At 47.1% G+C, this 24,219-nt stretch overlaps 1 protein-coding gene across 4 annotated transcripts in view; it reads right to left on the bottom strand.

Annotated features, from left to right (window-relative positions):
- Positions 1–24,219, bottom strand: part of DYSF (dysferlin) — a 225,763-nt gene that overhangs the window by 50,199 nt on the left and 151,345 nt on the right. For 2 of the 4 annotated variants that reach the window (XM_047069397.1, XM_047069395.1), the window contains 5 exons: positions 18,380–18,481; positions 18,107–18,268; positions 16,884–17,049; positions 16,320–16,396; positions 9,077–9,139 (listed from right to left, as the gene is read on the bottom strand). In XM_047069397.1, coding sequence (XP_046925353.1) covers positions 9,077–9,139; positions 16,320–16,396; positions 16,884–17,049; positions 18,107–18,268; positions 18,380–18,481 — 570 coding nt within the window. The remainder of the gene's footprint in view (positions 1–9,076; positions 9,140–16,319; positions 16,397–16,883; positions 17,050–18,106; positions 18,269–18,379; positions 18,482–24,219) is intronic. The other 2 variants (XM_047069398.1, XM_047069396.1) reach the window with 1 other exon arrangement.

The raw sequence follows: 24,219 nt of genomic DNA, 5'->3' as shown, positions 1-24,219 counted from the left end.
GTGAGTTCAAGCCCCGTCTATGCTGACAGCTAAGAGCCTGGAACCTGCTTCGAATTCTGTGTCTCCCAATCTCTCTCTGCCCCTCCCATGCTCACGCACTCTCTCTCTCAAAAATAAATATTTTTAAAAATAATAAAATAAACAAAAATAAAAATGGTATTATTTTTAAAATGTCATTTACAGTTAAAACTAAAATATTGAACAGAAGTTTGTAAATTTGTATGTGACTGGAATTAAAGCATTCCGAGTTCCTTGTAATATTCTGACGGAAGCTATAAATATTAATTAGACTTAGAATTTGCTACATTGACTATGCATGATAAAGTTTCTATACTAATCACTAAAGGAATAGAAACAGTGTATAGTTTTGAAACTAAAAAGGGAAGAAAGAATGTGGGGTGGGGAAGTAATCTTTCAATCCAAAAAAGAAAAAAAAAATGAGGGGGAAAACGGGCAGGATGAATAAAGACAAAAATAAGATGGCAGAAATAAATCCAAATATATCAATAAACACAATTAATAATTGGACTCAACTCACCAGTTAAGAAAACATATTGCCAGAACACACGAAAGAAAAAACAGAATCCATCTATTTCCTGTTTACCAAAGAGACAGCTAAAACATAACGTCACAGAAAAGTTGAAAGTAAAACAATAGAAAAAGGTATACTAGGAAAATACTGGCCAAAAGGAAGCTGGTGTGGCCTATATTAACATGAAAAAAACACTCTCATTAGGAGATATTTTAAAAGGCAAAGGGCCAGAGATTCACTAGGTATCATTAAAAGATTCAATTTGGGGTGCCTGGGTGGCTCAGTTGGTTAAGCGTCCGACTTCGGCTCAGGTCATGATCTCGCTGTTTGTGAGTTTGAGCCCTGCCATCAGGCTCTGTGCTGACAGCTCAGAGCCTGGAGCCTGCTTTGGATTCTGTCTCCTTCTCTCTCTGCCCCTCCCCACGTGTGCTCTGTTTCTCTGTCTCTCAAAAATAAATAAATGTAAAAAAAAATTTTTTTTAAGATTCAATTTTCTAGTAAGATATAAGAATTCTAACTGTTTGTGGCTAATAACACAGCATCAAATATATAAAGGAAAAGTAGGCAGGAACATAAGGAGAAAATGAGAAATATCAAATCAAAGCAGGATGTTCAATTATACCTCTCTCAGAAATTAATGAATGACACATATAAAACTCAGAATAAAAATAGATTTAAATAACACAATTAACAATGGTGCCTGGGTGACTCAGTCGGTTAAGCGTCTGACTCGGTTTCAGCTCTGGTAATGATCTCACGGTTTCATGAGTTTGGGCCCCACGTCGGGCTCTGCGCTGGCAACACGGAGCTTGCTTGTGATTCTCTCTCTCTCCCTCTCTCTCTGTCCCTCCCCAACTCACACTGTCTCTGTCTCCCTCAAATAAATAAACTTAAAAAAAAAAACAAACCAACACAATTAACAAGTCTGATCCAAATGGACATGTTATATGTAAAACACATTTATAGACTAGACATTCTTTCCATGCACACACAGGACAATTACCAAAAAAATGATCTTGTAATAGACCACAAAGTAAGTATCAAGAAACATAACATACAGACCCCATTCTCTGAACCATAGCACAGGTAAGCTGAAACCAGCAACAAAGAGATAACTTAAAACATAAGCTAGGAACTTCTACTTTTAAGCAATGCAGGTGTCAAAAATAAATATAGCGAAAATCAGTAAACACTGAACTGGAAAACTAGAAAATAACAACAACAAAAAAAAAACAGTATCAAAACCTGTGGGATGCATAAAACAGTACTTAGAGGGAATTTTATAGTCTCAAATGTTTATATTAGAAAAGAAGAAAGTTTAAAAATCGATGAACTAGACATGGCACTTAAGAGGTTAAGAATAAAATAACCCTCTCCCAAAAATAAAAGGAAGGAAATGATAAAGAAATTAATAAACTAGAAAACAAGGAAACAATAGAATATCAACAGAGCTAAAAATTGGTTCTTTGAAAAGATTTTTTAAAAATCTGACAAATTCTGGCAAGAATAATAAAATAAAACCTTAGGAATTAAAAGGAACATAAATAAAAGAAGGAAAAAATTGAAAAAGTAAAAGGTTATTGTGAGAAATGGTATGTCGATAATTTTTAGGAGGAAATGGATAAATTCCTATAAAATATAAATCACCAAAAGTGACTCACATAGAAAAAGAAAACCTCAAAGGTCCTATAAACATTTCTTCACATTCTATCAGCAATTTAAAATATCCCCAGGAAAAATACTTAGTCTAGACAGCTTTAGAAATGCATCTACCAAACATTTAGGCAACAGATAATGTCAGTCTTTGTCAAGAGACTAGAAAAAGAGCATGTATGCCCCCAAGTCATTTTTTAAGATTAGTATTATGTAGCTACCAAAACCTGAAAAAAACAGTATCAGAAAAAGAAACTTCGGGGCGCCTGGGTGGCGCAGTCGGTTAAGCGTCCGACTTCAGCCAGGTCACGATCTCGCGGTCCGGGAGTTTGAGCCCCGCGTCAGGCTCTGGGCTGATGGCTCAGAGCCTGGAGCCTGTTTCCGATTCTGTGTCTCCCTCTCTCTCTGCCCCTCTCCCGTTCATGCTCTGTCTCTCTCTGTCCCAAAAATAAATTAACATTGAAAAAAAAAATTTAAAAAAAAAAAAAAAGAAAAAGAAACTTCAAGCCATTATCACTCACAATAATTGATGCAAGAAAATTTCCTAAATATTTGCAAACTGAACCAGCAATGCACAAACAAAATAATAACGCTAATGATAATGATAATAATAATAATGTATTGTAACCAGGATAGATTGTTTCAGAAATGCAAAGTTGTTTCAGCAATTAAAAAAAAAATCCTATTAATGTAATTCACCACATTAATAGATTAAAGGAACACCACATTTACAGATCAAACAAATTATATAAACACCTCAACAGATACATAAAGAACATGCAATAATGTTTCACATCATTCATGATAAAAACTCTTAGCTAACTGGGAATCATTCACCTGAAACACCAGTGGTGTAACATAAAAATATTCACTTTTAAATTAGAGCAGATAAGAATACTCTCTATTATCAGTTACATAGAATATTGAATTGAATGTCCTCGCCAGTGCAATAAGGAAATAATAAAGAGAAAAAGAAATTGAAAGTACACAGAAGAATAAAAACTGTGATTAATCACACATTATATGATCAACTACACAGAAAACCCAGAAAAATTATCCAATCAGTGGGATTAATAAGAGAATTTAGCAAAGTTTCTGAATATAATGTCAGCATATGAGAATAAATTTCATTTATATACAAGCAAAAAATTATTAGATAATGTACCTTTAAAATCCAAGTAAAAATACAATAAAGCATACAATTACTAGAACTAAAATCTAATAAAAGTTGTACCACACTTTTTTGGGAAAAAAAATATAAAATTTATAGAAAAACATTAAAGAATACCTAAATAAATGGAAAGAGATCATATCCATGTTTAAAAGACAATATTATAGGGGCGCCTGGGTGGCGCAGTCGGTTAAGCGTCCGACTTCAGCCAGGTCACGATCTCGCGGTCCGTGAGTTCGAGCCCCGCGTCGGGCTCTGGGCTGATGGCTCAGAGCCTGGAGCCTGTTTCCGATTCTGTGTCTCCCTCTCTCTCTGCCCCTCCCCCGTTCATGCTCTGTCTCTCTCTGTCCCAAAAATAAATAAACGTTGGAAAAAAAAAAAATTTAAAAGACAATATTATAAAAATGCTTTCCCCAAATTGATCCAAAAATTCACTCAATCACAAATCACAACAGAAGCCGACAAGCTGATTGTAAAATTGACATGGAAAAAAATAATAATAAAATAAAATAAAGAAAATTGAGATGGAAAAAGCAAAGGACAAGAATAGCAACGACACTCTTAAAAATGAATGAGGTAGAATATTTCCTTTACCAGGTATGAAGCCTTGTTATAAAGCTATAGTAAATAAGACAGTGGAGTATTAGCGCAGGGAAAGACCAATGGAACAGAATAGATAGCCACAAACCAACCCATACTTTTATGGAAACCTGATATATGACACAATTGTCATTACAGATCAAGAAAGGATAGGTCATTCTGTGATGATATGAATTCACCGGTTACCTACATGGGAAAAAATAAAAAGAAATCCAATCTCTACTTCACACTTTGCACATAACACAAATCAATGCCAGATGGAATAAGGACTTAAGTATGAAGTAAGCAAGATTTCAGAATTTTAGAATTGTGAGGACAAAATGCAGACTAATATCCCCTTTTGAAAAGAAAATTTAAACAAGGCAGAGAGGGAAGGAAGGAGGGAGCAAGGGAAAGATGAAGTAATAGCCCAAGAGATCCAAAATATAAATGACAGGAATTTCAGAGGAAGAGGGCTTAAAAATGACTAGAAATTAAGGAAACTAACCGAATAGCAGAATTTTTGAAGAGCTGATTCTTTGGATGAAAAACAACCATAAAAGTAAAAAAGATAAGTAACATAAATCACAAAATTAGGAATGAAGATGAAAACGGGATAGATACAGAAATGTTTTTTCTTTTATTGTAGTAATAAATACAAAGCCACGGTAATGTAATAAGCAATATCTGGGGACATCAAGCTACCAAACTGACAGAAGTAGAGAGTGATCAAAAACTCCCCTTCCCAAAAAGGTCCTGGGCCCAGTTTTATAAAGAAGTGCAGGGTAGTAGACGCATCTTACAATTATATACGGTATACATTCCTGAAAATCTAGAATGCAAAATTCACGTAACAGCACCATTTTCAAGAAGAAATAAGTATCCTACCTATCAGCTACACCATAAATACAATTTGCTTGGCTGCCACCTTTTAAATTACATGACTGTTAGTCATTTTTCACATTTAGGTTGATTCATATTACTAGACATTTTGTACATAAAACAAGACTATTAAATGTTTACATCATGAAATTGCCAACATGCATAATTCAGATTCATAGAGTGGCTTTAGTGTATTTTCAAACCTTTAAGAAACAGTAATTCCATGCCATAGAAACTGTTCAAGAGCACAGAAAATGAGAACACCTCAAAAAAGTATTTATGAAACTTATAATTCTGATGTCAAAACCTAACAAAGACCACTTAAAAGTAACACTTATTGGGGCGCCTGGGTGGCTCAGTCGGTTAAGCATCTGATTTCGGCTCAGGTCATGATCTCACGGTCCGTGAGTTCAAGCCCCGCGATGGGCTCTGTGCTGACAGCTCAGAGCCTGGAGTCTGTTTCAGATTCTGTGTCTCCCTTTCTCTCTGACCCTCCCCCGTTCATGCTCTGTTTCTCTCTGTCTCAAGAATAAATAAACGTTAAAAAAAAATTAAAAGTAACACTTATTAATAGACATACAAAAATACTAAATAAGAGCAAATCCAACTCATAATATAGACTAGAAGTTCTTTCAAACTTGCCCTTACCGAGGATCAACAAACACTATGCTTTCCCCCTGCTAACAGTGTAAGGTGCAAAGCCAGCTGAGAGCCTGCAGCTAACCTAGTATGCCCACTACAGCACCCACCGGGGCGCTGCGTGCTTAAGAGTCACTGTGCTGGTCCCAAACCTGTTTATGCCGTTGTACTAACAGGGTAATTAGATCAGTAAGTCAATATTACAAAAACATATAAAAATTGAATTTAAGGGGCACGTGGGTGGTTCAGTCAGTTAAGTGTCCAACTTCAGCTCAGGTCATGATCTCAAGGTTTGTGGGTTCAAACCCCACATTGGGCTCTGTGCTGACAGCTCAGAGCCTGGAGCCTGCTTCAGATTCTGTGTCTCCCTCTCTCTCTGCCCCTCCCTGCTCACGCTCTGTCTCTCTCTTTCTCTCTCTCAAAAACAAATATTTAAAAAAAAATCCTTTTTAAGAAAAACCATCTATTCTAAGAATATGAATTTAATGATTTTTTTTAACTCATGAAAATTAAGTATGAGTGAGATTTTTTTTGAAGTTTTTATTCAAATTCCAGTTAGTAAATATACAGTAAAATATTAGTTTCAGGTGCACAATACAGTGATTCAATCAGTGAATTTAATTAAATAGGTGGTGGGGGGGTAAGGAGTGCACCTGTTGTGATGAGCACTCAATGTTGTATGAAAGTGTTGAATTTTTTAAGGGAAGGTATGGGAAGGAGGAATCCTAAATTTTTAGAAGGACTCCACAGTCTGGTTTTTCTGCAGGTATCATTAAAATCTCACCAAACTTTAATAAACCTACAGGAAAAATCATAGATAATGCATTTTGGATGTGGCTTATACCAGGAGGATGACAGGACGACACTCCAATAGCAGATCCAGATGGAAGGAGGCCTTGGCACATGTCAAATGATTAGCATGGGAAGATACACAGGTAGGGTCAGAAATAAAATGTTTATGGTGTGTACGCATGAATTTTAATCAGTCCCGTTCAATCACCTTTTTCAATTAGCCAACCAACTACCTGTCATGATTGCATCGGATCAGAGAACTTCAATTATAGGAAATTATAATACCATGACCAACTGACCGATTCAGATTTATCCCAGGAATGCACGAAAATTATACATCATATTAATGGAACAATATCAAACAAAATAATCATCTTGATAAATGCCAAACAGCAGTGGATAAAGTTAAACTCCTATACCTAATTTTTAAACTATTAACAAACTAATAGTAAAGGGCACAACCTTGGCAAAATCAAGAATATCTATCTTAAATTACTAATCATTATCATAACTAATGGAAAAATGGTAGAAGCTTTTCATTAGAATCAGTAACTACATATGTTTGCTCACTAGCATCGCAATTATCAAATGTTATTCTGGAAACAGGAAGAAGGTATACTTATTAGAGAGATAGTGACATATTTATTGCTGTTTGAAGAAAACAATCTTACCTGCCTGGAAAATCCAACAGAATCAATGAACAACTCTCAGGATTGATAAAGGAGCTCACTAAAGAGCATGTTTCAAAGTATACATACAAAATATTGTTTCCCTATATTCTAATAATAAATAGCTAGACCCAATCATTTTTTTAAAAAGATATTCCCTGTAGGGAATAAACAAAGGCTATAAAATGCCAAGGATTAAATGTAACACAAAATGGGCTAAAACTATCTAAAGTAAACAAAAATAACTCCTCTAAGAAACAAAATATAATACACAAGTGGAAATTAAAACTAAAATTAAATGGGGGTGACTGGGTGGCTCAGTCGGTTGAGCATCCAACTTTGGTTCGTCATGATCTCTCACTTCGTGGGTTCAAGCCCCTCGTGGGGCTCTGTGCTGACAGCTCAGAGTCTGGAGCCTGCTTTGGATTCTGTGTCTCCCTCTCCTTCTGCCCCTCCCCTGCTCGCTCTCTCTTGCTCTCTCTCTCTTAAAAATAAATAAGTGTTAAAAAAATTTTTAATTAAAAAAAATTAAATGTCCAATGATACGGGAGTGGTAAAACTTTATGGATGGCTATATAATGGGATTACATGTAGCCATGTTTTTAAAGAATATAAAGATATGGGAAAACATTCATGATATACTTTTAAGTAAAAGAAAGTGCAGATTACAATATGATTCCAAATTTGTTTTTAGACAAAAGTATGCACACATGCATAAAAGATATCTAAAAACGTGAGCACATCAAAATCATTTTTTGTAATTTTTTTGAAGTTTATTTATTTATTTTGAGAGACAGAGAAAGAGAGTGGGGGGCAGAGAGAGACAGAATTCCAGCAGGTTCCGCACTGTCAGTGTGAAGCCCCGTGAGGGGCTCAAACTCCCGAACCGTGAGATTATGACCTGAGCCAAAACCAAGAATTGGATGCTTAACCAACTGAGCTATCCAGGTGCCCCATGAGCACATCAAAATCTTAACTGTGATTATCTCCAACTGGTAGGAATACAGGTGGTTTTCACTTTCTGCTTTGCACTCTTTCGTTTTCTATATTTTCTACAATGGGTACATCAGAAAAAATTAAAAAAATATATTGCCTCTTCCTAGAAATCCATAATCCAAAATCTACTACAGGAATCCCTCCCCCCGACAGCATGAACAGAATTTAACAATGGGCGGGTTCCATCTCTTAGGGCTCCCCCAGCAGCTCAGGAGCTGCTCTGGCCCTCAGCGTGGGACTTCATGAGGGCAGGGTGAAGGCTAAATGCCCAAGTCATCTTCCTGGAGGGACCCATGACCCCCCAAGATGACACCAAGGAAATCAGCCCAGCTGTAGACTGTGGGCCCCAGCATACTTCTTAGAATCTGCTCAAGACAACCAGGGTTCCTCAGTCACACTTTCATGCCTCTGGGAGGGGCAGAGAAAATCAACCTGCCATTGCCCACAGAAGCTTCTCGTGTCCTGTTTTCCGGAGGTCAGGATCTAATTTAGAGACTTCCCTGTTTCCACTGGCCCATGTGATCCCAACCAACCCTCTAGCCCTCATGCAGGTAAACAGGATTAAGGTAAATCCCAAGATGCACTAAGAGATAACTCAGGGATGTCTGTTTCTGAGAACCTTCCCTGAGCTTGCCCCCCACCCTCCACCACTACACAGGGCAGGTAACTGTTTTCTGCTGGGTCTCAGGAAATACAGTCGACACTTGACCAACATGGGCTTGAACTATATGGGTCCACCAACACACAGATTTTTTCAATGAATACAGTACATACAGTACTGTAAATGTATTTTCTCTCCCTTACGATTTTTCTAACATCATTTTCTTTTCTCTAGCTTAGTTTATTGTAAGATATATGTACAATAATATACAGTACATAATACATTTAACATACAAAATATGTTATCTTACGACTATTTATGTTATCAGTAAGGCTTCTGGTCAACAGTAGGCTATTAGTTCAGGTTTTTGAGGGGTTAAAAGTTACCGAATTTTCTACTGTGTGGGGGCTGGTGTCCCTAACCCCCACATTGTGCAAGGGTCAAATGTACTTCCTTTCTTCCCTTCCCACTCTCCTTCCTCTGTTCCCTTCCTTAACTCCCTACCCCCGCCCCCAGCCCCCCAGGGAAATCAAAGAGCCCACAAATAGGTAAACAATACATACATGAGGACTGGATGGAGAGGATGCCATGTTAGTGGGGGCAGAGCCCGACAGACCATCTGCAAGCTACAAATTAAACACTCTGGTTAGCAACAGGGTTAGAGAAACCACTTCAGGGAAGACTGGACAGCCCCCAAGGACGTAGAGCTCTCCAACCAGGGAGGCTGCAAAAGTTGTGGAAGGAACATGTGTTTTGGAGTTGGATAAGACTGGGTCCAAATCCTGGCCCCACTGCTTTATCAGCTGCATGACCCTGGTCAAGCCCCCTGACCTCTCTGAGTCGGCATCTCCATCCAGAGAATAGGCATAAAGCCCAGCTCATAGGGCAGCAACGAGTATAGAGGAGATGCAGGCCGCACACACCCAGCACAGGTGAGGCACGCAGAAGGGGCTCAGCCAATGCCTGTCTCTTGCCCGCATTCTCACTACCCTTGGCACCACTGACTCAATGCCTTCCCTGCCTTTCAAACTTCCCCATCTCATACATACTCCAAGCTCCCCATCATCCCTGGTGGTTTCTTCTAACAGCTGAACTACATCAACCCCTGCTTGGGCATGGTTCCTAAGCTAGTACCTGTTTGAGTCTTTTCTATTCAAGGACAACAACCAGGGCGTCATACGGCTTCCCCGAAGCCTATATAAGGGGGGGCTTTATGAGTCTTATAGTCCAACATGCCATTGCTATATTAAAGAGAACTTTCTGGGGGCGCCTGGGTGGCGCAGTCGGTTAAGCGTCCGACTTCAGCCAGGTCACGATCTCGCGGTCCGGGAGTTCGAGCCCCGCGTCAGGCTCTGGGCTGATGGCTCGGAGCCTGGAGCCTGTTTCCGATTCTGTGTCTCCCTCTCTCTCTGCCCCTCGCCCGTTCATGCTCTGTCTCTCTCTGTCCCAAAAATAAATAAACGTTGAAAAAAAAAATTTTTTTTTTAAATAAAAAATAAAAAATAAAGAGAACTTTCTGCATCCTCTTCTGGCTTTGGATCCTTGTCTGGAATCTTCTGGTACTGTGACTCAATACTTTATTGTGTGAATCCGTGAGAACTGAGGGTTGATGGAGGGTGGGAGGGAGGGGAGGGTGGGTGATGGGTATTGAGGAGGGCACCTTTTGGGATGAGCACTGGGTGTTGTATGGAAACCAATGACAATAAATTTCATAGAAAAAAAAGTTATTAAATGATTCTAGCAGGGACTAGTTTCTTTTTAAGTGTAACCCAGTCTAACTTTGAAATTGGGTTATACTTAGTTAACGGGAGGATTCTTTTCCCAAAACATTTTACAAATAGTATTTCAATAAACTCTAGACAAGCACACTAATGGTGACATGGCCCAGACGGCCTCAGGGGTCAGGACTGGAGACAAGTGACCACTACAATGGTCCCAGAGAAGGTGATGGGGCTCTGGGTGGATGAGTATTAGTCTAGGTAGACAAAGACAGGAGATGCATTTCAGGCAGAGAGGATAACAAGTGCAAAGGAGCAGGGGCACCTGGGTAGCTCAGTTGGTTAAGCATCTGACTCTTGATTCCGGCTTAGGTCATGATCTCTCAGTTCATGAGTTCGAGCCCTGCATTGGACTCTGCACTGACAATGCAGAGCCTGCTTGGGATTCTCTCTTTACCTCTCTCTCTGCCCTATCCCCACTTGCACTAGCTCTATCTATCTATCTCAAAATAAATAAATAAACTTTTTTTTTAAGTACAAAGGGATAAATGAATAAAATGCAGCACATTCAAGAAAGCAAATGGCTCAGCTTTGGAAGGCAGGCACTGGGCAGTGGGCAAATAAGGCTGAGGGGCTCAGGAGACCAGCAGGGACGCAGACACCCACGGTTAAGCCCTCTCTGCCTTTGAGCCCTGAATAGGGGGCTCTGAGAGACGCCACAGGAGGCTGAGCTCCAGGCAGCCCTCCCCTCCTTGGCAGAAAAAGCCTGGGAGACACATCCACCTGGGGGTCAGAAAGGGCTCAGGAAGGACAGGATGAAGACGGCTGAGACCTGGAGGGGAGTCTTGGAACCACAGACCCGTCCCTGCTTTGTGAAGAAGGCATCACCGAGGGGGACCCTAGCCTCCCCTAAACTAGTCTCATGGCTGTTCAGAGCCAGAAGCACAGGCAGGAGGGCAGAATGGCCGGTGGGCACCAGGCCAGGTCACTGGATGGTGCTGGGGTGCTGGCCACATGTTGGTGGATGCGGTGTGACCCCTGGCATAGACTGGATGAACTCCACACAACCCGCCCCCCCCCCCCCGGCCGCCTCTGCCCCTCCTGCTCTCATCCTGAGCCTCACAGAAGCCTTATTGTTATTTTTAATACAGTTTGTTTTTAGAAAGGTGAGAGGGAAACCGGCAGTTCACCAGAGCAAGAGGGAGAAAAAATAAAGCTAAACATAGTGCTCCAAAGATCTGGTCCAGCTTCCGAAATTACACGTTCTCCTTTGGGACGTGGGCATAATTTGCCGCTCCAGTTCTGGGAGCACGTTGCCACCTTCACAGCATCCCAGAGACTATAACTGGAGCGGCAGGCTCAAAATGAGCCCAAGCTAGGAAGCCAGGGAGCGGCCAGCCTCAGCACCCCACCCCACAGCATGGGGAGCAGGTCTTCAAACCTTCTGATGCCTTCTCCACACCAGCCTCCAATACACCTCACACACACACACACACACACACACACACACACACACACACACACACTCACACACATGCAGTCCCACTGCCAAGCCTCTGCTCCCACTCCTCTGCCCACCAGGAAAGTCCTCCTCTCCCCTCTGCTGTTCTAACTCCACCAGCCTTCACAGCCTTTCTCTCATCTGGTCACCCCCTCCCCAGAAGCTTTCCTGATCACTTAGCCCATGCCGACCCACAGGGCCAAGAGAGTCCACAATCTTCGTCCCTTGCTGATAAAGCATCTCACTGGAGACCAGCTACACACGTCTCATCTCTCCCAACTAGCGTGAAAATTTCAAGGTGTTCTTTCTTTATGCCTCTTCAACCTGCGCGTAGTCCCCACACCCACGCCCGGAAATTCTCCTTCTCTGGAGACACAGAGGAGCCCCTCTACCCAGGGTGGGCTCTCAGAATGATGGGCAAGAGTCACCCCTGACCGGGCGACTCCAGGGGCATCTCAGTGCCTGCAAGGTGGGTGATGTGTGGGGTAGGCAGGGGCACCACCTCTACTCTGAGCTTCGAGACCCTCTGTAGGTGATGGGGGGGGGTGCTCTGGGTGTGTCCCGCACAGCCTTTCTCACCCCCTCTTCTTAATCAGAACCCCAAGAACCAGCTTCATGAAAAAGCAGGTTAGCAAACAGAGACCCCAATTTTGTTTTCAGGAGAGAAATGGGATCTGATTCAGAATCAGAGACAAAAAGAGAAGCCCAGGGGGAAAGGAAAGGATGGGAAGGATATGTTGGTAGCTGTTCATTCAGACTGTGCCTTGGTTGGAGATGATGCCTGTTTGCTCATAATTATCCTATATTTTCCAAATTTTATGTAATTAACATGTATTTGTAACCAGAGAAAATTAAGAGATCCTTTTTAATTTTTTTTTAACATTTTATTTTTGAGAGACAGAGTGCGAGTGGGGGAGGGGCAGAGAGTGCCAGAGACAGAATCGGAAGCAGGCTCCAGGCTCTGAGCTGTCAGCACAGAGCCCGACGTGGGGCTCGAACTCACAAACTGTGAGATCACGACCTGAGCCAAAGTCGGAGGCTTAACCGACTGAGCCACCCAACTGCCCCAATATATAAAAGCAGAGCACTAAGTGGAATGAAATAACCTCTGTGCCCCCTCTTTGAGGATATACCCAGCCCTGCCCTCAGAATGTTAAAAGTCAGGGCCATGATTCCTGCAAAACCACTCCTGAGTCTAGACACACTCTCAGGAGCTTGCACACACAGCTGCTCCCAGCCTTCCCCACCTCTCACACACACTCATGTGTACACACCACACACACATGCACACGCACTACCCCATCCCCAGGCTATGGATCTAAAACCTACACAAAGGATAGACACACAAACCAAGAATAAACCATGGAACTAATTCACAGGAGCCTATCTCCTCCTCGCCTGGATCACCAGAGAGGAGTTCAAGAGGCCAGGCACGTGCTCACATGGGACCCTCCTCACCCCGAGATGGGTGCTGACCTAGGAGCCCTACGAGGCCGAGTGGACAGACCTGCTTATGTATACATTTTGGACCATCTCTAGAATTGGCCACTCCTGACAGAAACCAAACATTTCTAGAACCCTGAAAAACTCTCCGCCGTGAGTTTCAGCCCAATGACAACATCAGAACGAGTGTGAGACGACATTTCTAATGTGTGGCAGACTCATACTAGGAAATGAGCCGATGATGGTAAGCAGGTTCATCATGTACAACTAAGGAAGGGGATGGAAGGGACCAAGACAGAAGCCGGATCTCACAAGAGCGGATTTGAAACTGGGGAGGAGGCCTCAGCTGGGTCCAAAGTCAGGACCTAGTGAGCTCCGCAGTGGGGACCATGTCACCATGAGCACGAAACAGTCTGCTGAGAAACATGGGTTGGACAAAGAGGAGCCAGGAAAAATCCAAATTCTGCCAGACTTCTTGTCCCTCTAGCCCCCAGAGGGCAGAGACTTCTAGTCATCTGGGGAAGGGGAGAAGGGATGTGAGCCCAGCCAGAATTATCTGGCACACCATTTGGAACTCATATCCATTGCCTCCTGGATATGCCTCAGCATGCCTTGTCCTCTCGAGTGCCAAGGGATATGCAGGAAGGACGGAGGGAGCAAAAGATTTCCTGATCAACCAAATATGATCAATGGATCTCAGAGAAAAACACAATACAAAATTGGTTTTCCCCAAGTCCCCCATCAGACACCATCAGACCTGGGCTTCCTGGAGACCAGGACTGGTCTCCCTGCTGGCCTCAAGGTTCCTTGAGAGTAGGACAATGTCTTCTCAATCAGACAGGGAGCTCAATGAGGGCAAGGTCCATGCCTCCTCCATCAGAGCAAGCAGGTCTCACTTCTTCCTTCTCCCGGCCCACCTCTGAGGCCCTGACAGCCCAGGCCCTCCTCGTGTGGACACGCCTCCAGGAGCCCAGATTCCAGCTTCCCACCCTTTGCCTGGCCAGCAGCTCTAGCCCGTGTGGCCACGTGCTCCCACAAAGAGCGCAGACCCTGCACTGGCTCAGACCCCAGCCCCGGTTCACTCGTGTCAACGCCGGGAGGACGTCCAGACTGGGCGTCCTCACCGTCTGCCTCTGGCTGTGCTCGTAGCCAGCAGGACTCAAAATAGTCCCTCCCCATCTGAGTCTGTAGACATTTTGAGGGCAGCACACACAGAACGGAAATCCTGCTGGGCAAGCCCTGCACTTCCCTGCACAGACTCAGACAGCCCACTGAGGGGGCGGAAAACAGGAGCCAGGATTGGGTAGCCTGGAGTTTGGGGCTAATTATCTGCCTAATTCAGCTACAAACACCCACCCAGGCCAGAAGGCACTAGTATTAAACGTAGTTGAATCTTGGGTAGGGCCATCCAAAATTTCCACTTGGGTTTTCCCAGTCTAGAGAAGCTCCTTCTTAGACCCATTCAGAGAGTAGGCAGGCCATCCATCCATCCATCCACCCACACATCCACTCACGCATCCACCCATCCAGGTAGCCTTCACGGAACATCTCCTTTAAGCCAGTCCTGTGCTGGCATTGATGTCACACAAGAAATGCGCCCCAGTGACTGCCCTGAACCTGGTCTGGGGAAGGTGCTGACACTTGCAGAGACAATCAGGACCTAAAGAAAAGGCAGGGACCAAGATGCAGACAAGACTTGCAGGAAGAGGCGGTGGGGAGGGAGCCAGGGATGAATCCTGGAAGGAAGTGACCACACCTAAGCTGAGTCTTAAAGGATGAGCAGGAGAAGAACAGAAGGTGTCCCCGGTGGAGAGGATGGTAGGAAGAACCCTAGAGAGTCACAGAGGTGGGAGAAACAGAGATCACGGTGCCGGTGAGGATTCTTAGCATCAGAGAAACCATAGAGCAAGACCTCGTCTCAGCTCAGCAGCAGCTAGGCCCAGGCTCACAGCAGAGATGTTCCCGTGGAAGTGGCAAAGGTAAAAGGTGCGCGAGTGAAAAAGAAGCAGAAATCAGCCCCGCGTGTCAGAGGGAAGACCCGTGACAGGGCAGCTTGGAGGATCCTGAGCCCACCTTAGCACCCCACCCAGTGTGTTCTCTTGCTCCCAAGGCCAGTATTTGTTTGGTGGTTTAAAGAAATGAGACCATCCCAAAAAGGGATGCCATCTCTGGGTGAATAAACAGGCCAAGAGCCCAAGGACACAAGTACTGTCTACACAGGCTGGAGGCTCTGCCTCTGGGCAGCTGGGAAGCTCTGGGAAGCCAGCCCCAGATGCCAGGGGAGTGACCAGCATCATGCAAAGCCGGGAGAGGGGTGACAACCTGGAACAGATGCAGGTCAAGGTTGGTGCTCACGGTGAGGCCTTTCTTCATCTCCACTGTGGGAAGGACTGGGTGACCTTGGCCCTACAGGAACTAGAGCAGCCCAGGGCCCAAGGTGGGGAGAAGGCCTCTTGCTCAGTAAGAGATGCCACAGACCTCCTGCCATTCTGTTTGGCACTGGAGTCTGGGTCACCAAATGGCCCCTAAGTTGCTGAGTACCTGGCAAAAGGATGCCTCTTACCTGCCCACAGGGTTGGATTCCCTTGGAATAAGATTCCCCTTCTCTCTTTTCCTAGAGTTGGGAGGAGGGGGATGGGGCAAGAGGGACTATTGGCTTGAACACAGACCCCTCTTCTTCAGCTGCCTCCAAGGTGCCACCAAGCATGAGCCCATAGATGAATCTACCCATAAGGAGGGTTGTGGCTGGGGTAAGACAATGGGGCTGGAGCACCCCTAAAACTGCCTGGTCACTCCCTCCCCTGTCTTCCTTCTCTCTTATTTGCTGCCCCACCATGATTTCCTGAGTAATCTGCAGGGAAAGCCCTCAACACAGCCCTCTAGGTAGAGGGACCATTTTTTTTTCATGCTTTGAGGAAAATGATTGGGTCTTACCCAGGAGATCATACACAGACTTCCCCAACCCCTCCACCCCACTCCTGACCAGAATGAAAAGTTCGCATCTGGGTTCCTCCACCTATACAGTGTCTAGCCACCAGGGAGAGAGATGTCCGATAGAGGCTATGTGATAGGGAAGGGAGGGGGAAGGGCAGCCAAGGCCAATGGAGCTAGCATCTCTCCCAGGGGGCCCAGTTCTCATCTTACCTGGATGGGGATGAGGGGCTCCTTATCATCAATGTCAATGAGCACGTCCTCCCCAGGACTGAGTAAACTCACGTCATCTGTAGGGAAGATCAGTGTCCAGGCCTGGAAGGGGCTGGCTCTCTCAGGGGGCTCGCCCCTCTCCAGCCACAAGACTCAGCCAGGATACTGAGCCAAAAGGCCCTCAGTCTTCCACACTTCTCAATCTGTGTCTTTCTCCTCCTCCCACCCAATTCTTCCCTCTCCTGTCTCTGTCTCTCCCACCTTCCCTCACATTCTCTGTCTTCCCAGTTCTCTCTCTCCCTCATCATGCCATGGAATCCATGCCTTTCTCTCTCCCTCAACTCTTCCCCTACCTCCTCCCTTTGCAGCCCTGGCCTCTCAGTAGCCCAGACCTAGGAGATGCCCCGAGGAAAGCAAGATGTCCACCCTTCTGGTTAGCTGAGCAGAAATGACTTCTCACTCACATCCTGCTAAGAGGAGAGCCTCGGGACACATCTTACCTGGGAAGCCCCACCTGCCCCAGCCCCTCTGCCCTGCCCTCTCCATCAACAGCCTCACCCCTACCTGGGCCGCCCTGCGGGGACGGACTCTCTTCAGAGTACTGGTCACACATGAAGCTCTCCAGGGAGCGGACGGTACACTGGCCCACCACAGGCCGGCGGCCAAACTGGCGGTTATCAATGACCTTGATCACGATGGGGGGACAGTAGAGCTCCTCCCTGGGCAGCATCTGGGTAGAGCAAGAGGGAAGCGCTGGACAATGGCCTGAACCCACCTCTGGGAGGTTTCGGAGGAGGGGGGCTCTCCTTCACAGGACAAGCTCAAAGAGCGGAGAATGACCATAAACCCACTCATAACCCCCAACAGCCATAAATCCAAAGTGGTGGTTGGCCAAGCCCAGGAGCTGGCCAGGGGACCAGAAGCCACACACCTTTTCTGTCTTCCTCCTGAATGCTGTATGCAGAGGCTGACTTTCCCCCACAGCCTTACCTTCCAAACACATCTAGCTCAGCCCAAAGTTACAACAAGTCTACTTTCCCTGAACCTTCACTGGCTGGGGAGGGGAAGAGGGGAGAAGTTGGCCCAGGACTCAACATTTCTTGCAGACAGTCCCCCCCAAGTGGATACTCAAGAGTTGGCTTACAGACCCAGATTCTTCCCCCTCCCAACCCCAGCCCCAAAAGCACTTTGAACACAACTTGAAATAATTTATATGCTCTCCTTCGGTGGCGGCTTTGGCTCAGCCAAGAGGAGGCTCCTGTTGACAGCCACTGGGCCTGGAATTTCTACGGTGCTTTCATCTTGCAAACCATTTTCCTTTCCTCAGGCTTGCCTTACTCCGGCCACTAGGCCCAGGCAGCCCGGGGAGCTGCAGAGGACTGGGGGCCTGAGGGCCATGGGGGTGAGCCCACAGCACGGCTGGGGGAGGACCCAGTCAGGGAGGGTTTGGAGGAACCATGGAAGGTCAGTCCTGGCAGGCCCCTGGGGGGAGCTCCAGCGGGCTGAGACCTGCCTTGAAAGGGAACAGTGGGTCCCTTCTGTGCACTCGGGATCTGGGCAGGAAGGAGCGAGCTGACCCCATCTGTGCTGCTCAGAGGCTTCCACTCTTCCAGTGAGGAGAGTGAGCTCTGCTTCCCCATTTTCACAGACGAATGAGGTGGGAAAGATGCCATGACCTACCCAGGATCCCACAGGGAGTCAGAGCAGACACCTGAGCTGCCCAGGGCCCTGAGGAAAAGTCTAGGCATCGGGACTCAGGAAGGAGATAATAGGGAGGCCAGGCTTACCACTTCCATGAAGAGGGTACAGATGTCAAAGTTGGGGTTCTTCCGGAGGTTCTTGATGACACAGGACTGCACGGTCTGGCCTCCACACTCCACCACAAGGCTGGGAGAGGAGATACTGGCCAGCTGGTAACTCTTCATGTTCCGCAGGCCCCATGCCAGGATCTGGGGACACAGAGTGAGGAGAGCAGCTGGAAAAGGCCCAGGAGAGGCTGGGGGCAGGAAGGGAAAAGGGCCAGACTGCCTCCCCACCCCCCGCCCCAGAGCCAGGCTCACCTCTATGGCGGTACGCTGGAGCACTGGCTTGATGTTCTGGGGAACCATGTAGATGTTGGCCTCCCTCTGAGGCGGTGGGTACGGCAGGTCCGTGTCCTCCGACTGCAGGGGACGGCAGGTAGAACAGAGACAACAGTGGGAGGAAGGCCAGGGCAGAGAGATAAAAAAAGGGAAGGAGAGTCGGGGCCGAAAGAAGGACATGCACGGACAGACAGAAACAGAGAGGCAAAGGCACACAAGTAGGCAAATGGGCAGGCAAAAATGAGAAAACTGAGTCAGTTTTTGCCAGATGCCATATTCTCCAGGATCACAATTTGAGCATTCTGGCCCAGGATTCAGGTGACCTTGTTTCAAATGAACCCCAGGCCACCCCTCCTCCATAACGCAGGCTCTGATGCATCAGTGAGCTGCTCAGGGTCTCGCCATCCCTGACACACACGACCATGCATGCACACACGACCATGCATGCACACATGCACACACACACACACACACACACACACACACACACACTGCCCACTTTCATCCTGGCACGTCCACGCCAGCCCCTCTTAATCCCAGAGAGGACCACGTATCCTCCTGCTAGCCTGGTTGTCTTGCCTCCAGGCTCAGACCCTCCCGACATACCATCCACCCTGGTGTCCCATCTCTGTCTCCATCCCCCACACCACACCCTCCAGACACCTGCCAGCTCCACACCCCCACCTCTCGCCTCCAGCCACCATCAGGACAGAACACTTGCTCTGTGAGCCAGAAAGACAATTCACAAACAGGAGAAGGGGACAGAAGTGGCCATCATCCACAGGCACTGAAGGGAGCTGCTGGGGAGGCTCCTTCACCACTATAGACCAGAGATGAAAACAGCATGTGTCAACTCTGCCTATTAAGGGTTTGCCAGAGAGACTTGGGCAAGAATCTTCAGTGATCACGAAGAAATACACGAGGAAGCAGCTGGGGCCAGGCAGGCACGCATATACCGCTGTGGATTAAACAACTACCAAGTCTCACAATGGTTAGGAACACAGGTTCTACTCCACCAACTACCAAGCTAGCTAAGTTATTTCATCTCTCTCTGTGGCTCAATTTTTTCATCTATAAAATGGCTATTAAAGTTGCCAACCTCTCAAGATTAGTGTGAGGCCTGAAGAAGTTAACACAACCCTTAGAAGAATGGGTTCAGGCGAACCCTCAACAGGTCTACTAGCCCACATGGCACCTTTGTGACAATTAAATAAAGATGTCCCTTTCTTAAGACTCTTTACTTCCATGTCAGAAAATCGTCATATTTTACTGGTTTATTAGAATGAGACACTTTACTGCCACCTACTGGAAAATTGTTATAATAAATACAAATATATGATATCTGCCCTGGAAACTGTCTCTCTTTAGACACAGTGCCCTTGTGCAGTGCACAACCTACACGTCCATACAAGAAGGCCTTGACACTCAGGAGATGTTAACCATAAATAAAAGGACTATGCCGGATACTTTAGAGCTTGTCTTGTGTAATCTCATTTAACAAACAATAGAATCACTAGATTAATCCTCTAAGACTCTTGCTTTGGGCTCCTTCTCAAAGGATGGTGCATCCACGTACAAATGCCCTAACGTAGATGGTGGGAGCAGCTGGAGCACTGAAACACATTGGCTTCCTCCTGCCACAACCAACCCCAGCTGTCACTCTTGCCTGGTGACACACTGATGACACTACACTTCCCTGACCTGCAGCAGTAAGAAGTTCATTTCTAGAATCAGACAGACCTCAGTTCTGGTTCCAGCCTTGCTGCTTTCTAGCTGTTTGACCTTGGGCAAATTACTCAACGTCTGTGACTCATTACTCTCATATGAAGATCTGGGATAACAATACCCTTACGAGCTTGCTCCAACAATTCAATAAGAGAACAAACATAAAGTGTCTGGCACCCAGGAGCTGCTTAGTAAACTGCAGTGCCTGTAAGGATTACATTATTGTGGTCGGTACCATTGTGTTTACCATTAGTGTTCTCGATCTCCCAGGGTGACTCGAGGAGAACCAAGCCACCAGAAGCATCTCTCAGAACGACACTGGCTTCCTATGTATCCCTATGTCATGGGGCATAAAGTGAAGGAATTCACAGTCTTGCTCCAAACCTTCAGTGCAGGTGGCGTGACGTAGGAAGCACCTACATTTGTAGACGGGCTGAGAGACGAATGCTGTCGGGAGGAGGGGTGATGTGTGCTTCACCCTGGAGGCAGGGCCCTTTAAAAGAAGGGTTTTTTCTGAAGGTCTGCTCATGGTCTGTTCGTGGCCTGCTGAAGGCTGATGCCCACTCCAATGTGGGAGGGGGGCGCCCAGGGGTAAAAACCCAAGGACAAAAGGAGCAAAAAGAAGGGATCAGGGAGGCAGAAAGATCAAACCTTTCTCACGTGCTTGTAACATTCTCCTGAATCACCAGGAAAACTCATTAATATATTTCCCTGCCCAGAGCATTCCTCTCCAGGCCCCCAAACTCTGGGCAGTGTCCCTCCGATTCCTGTTTATCCTTCATTTCCATATGCCCTCTTTCCTCCCGGCTCTGTTGAGCTCTGTGGTGATGCTCCTCTCTACAGGCTGAGACCAGGATCCCCATTTTCAGGAACCTGTTTACGAGGAGGACAGGAAACAAGAACCTCCAGGAGGCTAGGCTCCAGTACCGTTTGGAGGAGGCCCTGGAGGAAGAAGGCAGGTGCACACAGCTGTGGAGCGCCAGGCCCGGCGGAAGCAGGAGGGAGAAACAAGCAGAGACAGTGGTTAGAGGTGTGTCCGCGGGCAGCTCCTTCAGCATGGCGTGAGGCCACCGTTCTCATCCCAGTGCTATCCCCGTCCACCTCACTGTCCCCGGGGGTCCAGGGACATCTTTGCTCCCTGCCATTTGTCACCAGGATCCCTGCCTCTGCAGCCCATCCTCCACCCCCCGCCCGGCCTGCATGCCGCCACCACGGTCTTCTGCCCCCTCCGCACTGTGCACACTTCACTGCCCATCCCCGCCCTGTGGAGTTATCCCTGTACATCTACACCTAAAGGCTCTCTTGTTCCCCGACCCTGTCCCATCCTGTCCCCCACAATTCTTCACACTATCTGCTGGATCCTTCCCTTCCCCATTTAAAGATGGTCTCCCAGATCCAGCCCCAGCAGCTCTCTGCATCTTCAGGCAGCCTCCCTCCCTCTCCTCTCTCTCTCTCTCTGGAAAGTTCTGCCTCCATCCACTCCCTCTCAAGTTCGATTCCACGAGGCCCTCTGCCCAGTGCACTCAGCTCTGCCCCCTGCACCCCTGCCTTGGAAACTTCTCTGTCCAAAGTCAACAACAACCTGCTTGTAGCTCAGCCCAAAGGCCACTGGCAGGCTCCTGTCCTTCCCACTCCCTCAGCAGCATCCTGCCAGCTGACCTCAGCCTTCTTCCTGAAGCCATCCCTCTGGTGCCTTTACACTGCCCCTTCACCTTCTCCACCCTCACCCTCTGCTGGCTGAGTCTCCTCCTGTGCCCAGCCCTCTCCTGGGCTTTCTGCCCCCGGGCATCTCCCCTAAGCCCCGGACCCATATCCCCAACCTCTTAGAGCTCAGTTCACCTGTGCACCCTACTGGCCCCTAATGCTGAACTGGTCGCAAACTAGATTCTCTAACTTTCCCCTCAAAACCTGCTCTCTCAGAAACCAGTCCCACCATCCACTTTGACAACCAACCAAAAAGCCCCATGCCACCTTGGCTGTCTTCCCCCCACATCACGGTGCCCAATTGACCGCCTGGGGCCTTGGGGATTCTGTCTCCCAAACTTCTCGCATACTCATCCACCCGTCTCCTTCCCTTGGTTTGCACCCTCACCCTCTCTTGCCTGGATTCACTAGCATCCCCCTAAGTGGTCTCCTTGCGTCTGGTTTTGCAAATCCCTTCCCAAGAGCCAATGCATGCTGTACTCTGCAGCCAGCAGGAACTTTCTAAGAACGGCATTCTGTTTAAAACCCGTCCAACATTCCCCAGCCACTCAGGATGAAGCCCATACTCCTCGGCATGACCTCCAAGACCCTCATCTACTAGTTCCTTCTGACTTCCTTGGTCTTGCCTCCCACTAGATAACCTTCCCTTCCGGGGTCCCGGACAGTGATGAGCCACTTCCCCGTACATGCTCAACCCAGCCCTTCTGAACACTAGCAGGTTGCAGGAGTCAGCACGCTCTCTTTACCTTTGAGGCTTGGAGTTGCTGGTCCCTCTGTCTGAAATGCTCTTCTGCCCACTTCATGTGGCTACATCCTACTCAGACTTCAGATCTCCATTTAAATCTTCCCTGGTGTCTCGAGCTCAAGGTAAGCTTCCACAGCAACGTGACTCACTCCCATTGAAAGACCACCACCCTGTGCCATCTCTGTGTTAAACCAGCAATTCTACACACAGGGGCCACAGCTGAAATCTCCATCCCATAACTGCAGGACTATGAATGGGTAATTGAGAGGAGGGAGGGCGGGAAGAGGGGTGAATGGGTGGGTGGGTGGTTGGATAAAGAAAGGACTCTGGCATACTCTCCCCTCCTTCCCAGCACTCCTATCTGCACCAGCCTGCTTCATGGGTCCTCACCAACCCCCTCCCCAGTGCCTGCGTGTGGCTCCCTCTGAACGGCTTCCCATACCACCCACCTTCCTGAATCTAACACATCTTTCAGGGCCTCGTTCAAGTTCTCCGTCCTCCAGAAAATCGCCCAACCACTCCAGAAACTTCTTACCACCCTACTCTCTGACTTCTTTTACCTCTAAGTGACAGTGTGGCCCGGTTTCCCAAGGCCCTGGCTGGTCTCTTACACCTCACTGTGAGAGAGTCCTATGGCCCTGGCCAGACGGTCAACTCCTGAGCCTACGTTTCCCAGCCTTCTCCTGGTCCAGCTGACTTGAGGGGTTCGACACCTCCTTCCAGGAAAGTGATTCTCAATGTGGCTGGGCTTCAGTGATCCTTACCACATCTGGGGAAGCATATCAGCACTGCCAGGCAGGGATAGATGTAGACTTAAAGTGTCACCAGGACATCCTAATTCACTGTCCTAGGTGAGACAGGGACTCTGAGGACCACAGACCTCAAGGGCAGGCATTCAAAGCCTAATTAGACGAAGCCACATCTGACCAATCCCTTCCTGGCTTACCCTCCCCACCCACCCTGAATGCAGGGCAGCCCCAGGACTGCCCCACGGATGGGTGTGCAGGGAGGGTGTTTACCGAGCTGCCTCAGATCAAGAGGACAAGGACCCAAGGATAGGTGAGGCTCACTCCCCCATCAGAGCAAAATCTACCCTTAAGTCCCCTTCAGTCTATCTGTCCAGCAGGCCAGCTCAGGACAGAGAGCTGAGGACAAGCCATGAGGGGGACTTCCTCTCCCAGGTCCTAGGGCCACCACACTAGACAGACATTCATTTCCAGGGCGGGGTTGAGGGAGGGGTTGAGCTCCCCCAGCCACCTAGGTTGTCCTGTTACCAGTAGCCCATAGACCGTCCCCCCTACCTGACCCAGCAGGGTACAGTCAGAGGACCCTCTGGACATTCAGATCCCGGTTCCTCGGGGAGGGGAGCCCCAGGCGGGGGCAGTCAGGCATGCTGGGAGGGCTCCATTGTCTGCCTGCCCCACCCAGCTCGTTAGGAACAACATGTTGCTCTAATTACACTTCCCAGGAAAAACAGTGTTTTAAATTAAGGCCTTGGGGGAGGGAAAGGGGGATGGGGACCACTGGGTTTATTTTCCTGATTGCAAAACACCAAAATTTTCCTTCTAGTGGATTTGGGGGTGCGGGAGAGTACCTCATATACATCTCAGATTAAAAGCCATACCCGGGATTTGGAAGGGGATAC

The sequence above is a fragment of the Lynx rufus genome, unplaced genomic scaffold (assembly GCF_022079265.1).
Source record: "Lynx rufus isolate CCGP_SWC_20201006 ecotype Redwood Valley unplaced genomic scaffold, mLynRuf1.p SCAF_8, whole genome shotgun sequence".
Taxonomy (NCBI): Eukaryota; Metazoa; Chordata; class Mammalia; order Carnivora; family Felidae; genus Lynx; species Lynx rufus.
The sequence above is the reverse complement of the archived record's forward strand: the minus strand, read 5'-3'. Positions and strand labels throughout refer to the sequence as shown.